The 5904-nt window shown below is 38.3% G+C and overlaps 1 protein-coding gene across 1 annotated transcript in view; it reads left to right on the forward strand.

The window, feature by feature from the left end:
• Positions 1-5904, forward strand: part of C5 (complement component 5) — a 106240-nt gene that overhangs the window by 22833 nt on the left and 77503 nt on the right. Inside the window, exons 7-11 of the mRNA XM_012664385.1 lie at positions 122-307; positions 1509-1712; positions 2943-3152; positions 3282-3431; positions 4484-4625. Coding sequence (XP_012519839.1) covers positions 122-307; positions 1509-1712; positions 2943-3152; positions 3282-3431; positions 4484-4625 — 892 coding nt within the window. The remainder of the gene's footprint in view (positions 1-121; positions 308-1508; positions 1713-2942; positions 3153-3281; positions 3432-4483; positions 4626-5904) is intronic.

The raw sequence follows: 5904 nt of genomic DNA on the forward strand, positions 1-5904 counted from the left end.
ATATATATATATATAAATAATTTATACTTAGGTGGGGAGGAAGGAAAATTATTTCAGAATTGTTATGCTTTGAAAGAAGCGATGAGCTGTTGAAATGGATTTGCATTGTTTTGACAAACAGGTGCTGGTTAAGGATTCGCTTGACCAGTTGGTAGGAGGGATCCCAGTAACCCTGAATGCAGAAACAGTTGATGAAAACCAAGAGACATCTGACTTGGAGCCAAAGAAAAGTGTAACGCGTCTCAGTGATGGAGTGGCTTCATTTGTGGTTAATCTCCCATCTGGAGTGATGACGCTGGAGTTTTGCGTGAGCTGAATTCTCCTGCTCTATTTTTTAGGACAATGTGTACTTTTTGACTGTGTGTTTTGGCTAGTGTGCAGAACAGATGCAGCAGATTTTAAACCCAAGCCCAGTGAACAGTTCCATAATTTTGCATCCAAAAGAAATGAGACCCAGAGACAATCTGCTTAATCCATTGAATGGTCCTCATGCAAGATAAATCTATCAATTGTTTATTTGAGAATTATTTTCTCTCTATAGGTATAACCATGTACATGAGTGGTAGGAATATCCTCTTTTTTCCCCCCACTTTCCATCTCTTTTCAGGGCCACAAAAGGGTCAATGTGGAAGCTTTCCTTTTTTCTAACTGCAGGAACCACTCTACTTTAGAGCTTACTTAATAGTCTTACCTCCTAGCAAATAATGTTTAAGTTCCCAATGTCAAATAAAATATGACTAAGTTAATAATGCAGGTCAGTGACTATAGTATGCATATATTCACTATCGTCTACTGAGCACTTACTAAGTGCTAGGCATTGTGCTAAGAGCTTTATGAAGAACACATTTAATACCCATTTAATCAGCAATGAGTTAGAGAATATTATTTTTGCCATTTTGTGGCTGAGGAAAGGGAGGCTTCTAACCTCTATTTTGATGAAATAACTTATCCAGAGTTAATAAGTGGTGGCGCTGGGATGCAAACCAGTGCATATCTGACTCCAGAGCATGAGCTGTTAACCCTTCTGTTGTCTACAGGTGGATATTGCTGCCATGATATCATTTCTGCCCCACTCTGGTTTAAAAGCATTCCTCTGGGCCACTACTTCACAGTGACACTGGGCCAGATAGTCTCTATGATATTCACTCTTAACTCCCGTACCACAGTCCTCAAGAGTTAGTGCTACCCTCCCCGCCACCCTACCATTTCCTGCCATGCCATCTCGTATGAAGAGAAGTCTCCAACTTACCATGACATTTCAGGAAGGGTGCTAAAATTTGTTGCTGGAGCATCTTTCTCTCTTCGTTTCACCAGACTTTTCCACCATAGCCCATAATCCAGTCATTATTGTCCACAGTCTTTGCAAAGTTACTTGATACTACAGCTGTGTCAACACTGGAGTAATGGAAATTTAGAAATTTATAAAGCAAAGAAAAAAATTTAAAAGTATGTTTTACAGAAAGCATTGCATCACAGTCCACGTGTTTTTTTGAAATTTTCCTTTTCAGGTCAAAACCGATGCCTCAGATCTTCCAGAAGAAAATCAGGCCAGCAAATGTTACCAAGCAATAGCGTACTCATCGCTCAGCCAAAGTTACCTTTATATTGATTGGACTGAAAACCATAAAGCTTTGCTTGTGGGAGAACATCTGAATATTATCGTTACCCCCAAAAGTCCATATATTGACAAAATAACTCACTATAATTACTTGGTAAGTACAATAATGATAGATTTACATCTTATTCCTCCACCTGGAATGTTTTCCTTTGCATATAGAGAAGCATTAGAATGATCCGTTACATTTGTTATTTACAAAGCACTTTCAAGAATATCATCTAATTTGAATATCAGCTTTTCAAAAACCTTTGAGATAGGTGTCACCAATGAGGAAACTGAGGAACAGAGAAGTTAAAATACTCCCCATGGTCACTTAGCTCAGAAGAGGAAGATGTTGATTTGAACTGAGGATCTCTGACTCCTGATCTGATAACTCCTGATTACTCCACAGAGAGAGCCTGATTAAATCATACTACCTCTGCTCTACTTCATGGCCAAAGATGACATGACCAGACCTAGTTCAAATAAGTGCATTTCATTGACATAAAAGGGGGGATTCAAATTTTGCTCTTAAGAGTTGAGTCATATCATGCCTGTTCCAATTCAACATCCCTAATGTATCACTTATATTAATATTAAATCGGAGGTGGATCAACCAAGCCTGTTTGTGCAACCTAGGAAAGAAAGTACAAAAAATCTTAAGGGCTTCCTGACAATCGCCAAGAAATGGAATGAATTATTCCAACAGCCAGGCCAAATAGGTGGTGATGGCATTTTCAACAGTTTTGAGGACAAAATTTAAAACATTAATGTGGACTGTAGAAAAACATTGACTGATGAAAAATTAGGGAAACTGTTTATGGACTGCATACCAAAACCGTATATGCAGTCCTGCTCCCTCAGGACAATTTAAGGGATATTTGAGGACATTTTGGCTTTATGTGATTTTTTTTAATTCTTAAACCTCCAATTTAGAATCTCTGGCTTTAAAACTTAATCCCCAAATAAGATGCACTCCATTTATCCATTTATCTTTTTTTTAATCAATGAAACAAAGGAGGTTTTGGTGACAGTGTGATAACTTTAAACAGATTTGGGTTCAAGCTTTCACTAATTTGCTAGCTATATGATTTTGAATTAAAATCAGTATGATTTTTAGTTGGTTCCTGAGCTTCAGTTTCTTCAATGGGAGTAATATTCCTCTTTTACTGGTATATTGTGAGAATTAAAAGAGTTAAATGTTAAAGTTTCTGCCTGGCTCATGATAGGCCCCTACATGTTAACTTTATTTTCTTTAACATAATTTCCGCTCCAGCTCCAAGCTCCATCCTGAAGTACAGGTTTTGTTTTTGTACTTATTGTTGCTGCTACTGTTTATTTTTAGATTTTATCCAAGGGCAAAATCATACACTTTGGCACGAGGGAGAAACTTTCAGATTCATCCTATCAAAGTATAAACATTCCAGTGACACAGAACATGGTTCCTTCAGCTCGTCTCCTGGTCTATTACATCGTCACCGGAGAGCAGACAGCAGAATTAGTGTCTGACTCAGTCTGGTTAAACATTGAAGAGAAGTGCGGCAACCAGCTCCAGGTCAGCCACAAATTTATAAACCACAATTGAATTTTTTTCTCAATGAAAGAAGCTGTCAAAGTAGCTGCCTCTGAAAAGTTTTGTCTCATACAAATCATCTTATCTTTTCTTTTTCAAATGAAATTTAAGGTTCATCTGTCTCCAGATGCAGATGCATATTCTCCAGGCCAAATCCTGTCTCTTAATATGGCCACTGAGATGGATTCATGGGTGGCATTAACCGCAGTAGACAGTGCTGTGTATGGAGTCCAAAGAAAAGCCAAAAAGCCCATGGAAAGAGTTAAGTGGTTACTTTCTGTGGTTTGGCTCAATGCAATGCTTCACAAAGTGTGGCCACCAGGGTAGGTTGTGGGGGAAGAATTAAGGGAAGACTAGGCCTGCTTTTCTATAATCTACTCAATGTAGTGGTTCTTAGGAAGGTAAGAACTAACATCCTCATGTTATTAATAGTTTCCAAAGCACAGGTCAGTCTTTTTTTGTTTTTCCAAATTTAGATGTGTAAGCAATTTAAAAACATATGATTGTGATAGCAATTACACCCATAGAGCAAGAATGTCATCAATTAGGAGAGTTTGGGGGTTGGAGGTTGGGTGGTGGTGGTGGTTATATAGTAGCAGCACAAGAGAAGACTGGATAGGTAAACTTTGGGCTTGTTTTCGTTGTTGCTGTTGTTTTGCTCTCATTAAAATCTATGGCAAAGAAGAATTTGAAAATTATTCAGTTCTTATAAGTTCCCATTTATCTCCACTAGGCTTAGCTATTATTATTTTCTAGGCTTGAATTCTTTGAACAAGGAAGAAAGAACTGAGAAACTGTAAAGTTAAAAATGCTCGGAGAGAAAAGGATATTTGGGGTCAAAATTAAAACTGGAATTATTCCCCCAAACAAGTTCCCACCTACTTAGAACCTAGAGCCTTCCCTCTCAAAACACAAGAGGTTATGCTCTTTTTTTAGCAACTTAAAAAATAATTTCTTTGTTAATTCACTCCTTCATGCATCCACCTACTTATTTATTTAGGACATTATATTGATTGTAGCATGCATTCTATATACAAAATACCATGAGTCAGTTTCTAAGAAACTCCTCATCAAAGCTATTTGCTTAAGACTTAGTTCTTGATTTAATTTTGAATAGATATGTGTTTATGTTAATAAATACAAAAGGACAAACTTAGAAACAAAATGGGGAAATTTAGTCTTTGGTCATTTGTTAAACGAGTCACTTGTGTGTTTCACTGGTTTGTTATAACCTGTAACAACTAGTACCTTTAGTTCTTTAAAAGAATGATTTATACATCTGAATAGGCTCAACATTTTGCCTTTCTGGACAGGTATTTCAAGTTTTAGAGAAGAGTGATTTGGGATGTGGGGCAGGTGGTGGCCGCAACAATGCAGATGTGTTCCACCTAGCTGGACTCACCTTCCTTACCAACGCAAATGCAGATGACTCCCAAGAAAATGGTAAAACACTCAGCATTTTTATTACTGAAATTTACATTGATCATTTGTTTCCCGGACTTGATTTTTATCCCTCTTCCAGAATATTCTCTTCCTTAATTTTAGAATGCCATGACTATGTAACTCCCCTGTATAAAATTTTTTTTTTTTTATTTCAGCAAATTATGGGTGTACATATGTTTAGGTTACGTGTGTTGCCCTTGGTTCCCCCCCCCCACCGAAGTCCGTGTTTCAAATATGTCCATCCTTCGGGTAGTGCGCATTGCCCTCCTTGTGTATACAAATACCCCTCCCCTCCTCCCTCTTCCCCCCTCCTCCCACCGCCCTCCCCCTTCCCTACCAGGGGACAGGGCACACAGTACTCCAAGAGCCGGACTTTGGCTGGGAGCAAGGAAGCCCAGCCTCACCCAGGCCCCTGCCTCCCTCAGCCCCTGTGTTCTCACGGCGTCTGGCTCCTCTGAGCCTGCTCAGCTTCCTGGCCTCTTCCATACCCCTTCGCCACCCTGTATAAAATTTTTCACTGGCCTTCAGATAAAGCACAAATTCTTTAGTGTTGTACTCAAAGCCTTCCCTAATCTTCTCCCCCGCTATCTCCAAATATCTCCTACCCTGTTGTGCCTTACCTTACGTTTAAGCTATACAGATCTAAGCATATGTTCTTGAGTGGCACTGTGCTATTTTACACCTTTGGGCCTTTACTCATCAGGACTGCTTTCCTCTTTATTAGCCTGGAGAAGCTAGTGTAAGAATCATCTCCTCTATGAGAACTCTTTGACATATAGACTTGATCATTCCCTCCTCTTTTAATTGGGAGGATATTGTAGGAACCAGATCTATTTACAAGTAATATGATAGCAGTGTGTCATTGCACGTTCTTACACTTAGTTATAAGTCTGTCTCGCCCACTGTACCGTGGGCTCTTTAAGGGCAGGAACCATATTTTAACTATCTTCTTTCTGTGGTTTAAAAATTGTTCTTAATTATATATGATACTATGGTATTCATATTTATATTTGTAATAATATAGCACAAATAGAAAATAACAAAAATAGCATACCCAACAAAAACATTACTCACTCTAAATGCTTGGGTATTTGTCTGTAATCAGTGGATCAAAAAGGTTACAGGATTCAAAACCAAATTCAGATAAAACAAGTCACACTATATGACACTAGATCATGAGTTCCATTAAGATAAAACAAGTCAAATTAGTCAAGTGGTGCATAATTCCTAATCTGAAGCAGGCTCTCAATATTTGTTGAATGAATGCCTTATGAATGTTTAAATACTTAAA

The sequence above is a fragment of the Propithecus coquereli genome, unplaced genomic scaffold (genome assembly GCF_000956105.1).
Source record: "Propithecus coquereli isolate 6110/MARCELLA unplaced genomic scaffold, Pcoq_1.0 Scaffold89, whole genome shotgun sequence".
NCBI classification, from domain to species: Eukaryota; Metazoa; Chordata; class Mammalia; order Primates; family Indriidae; genus Propithecus; species Propithecus coquereli.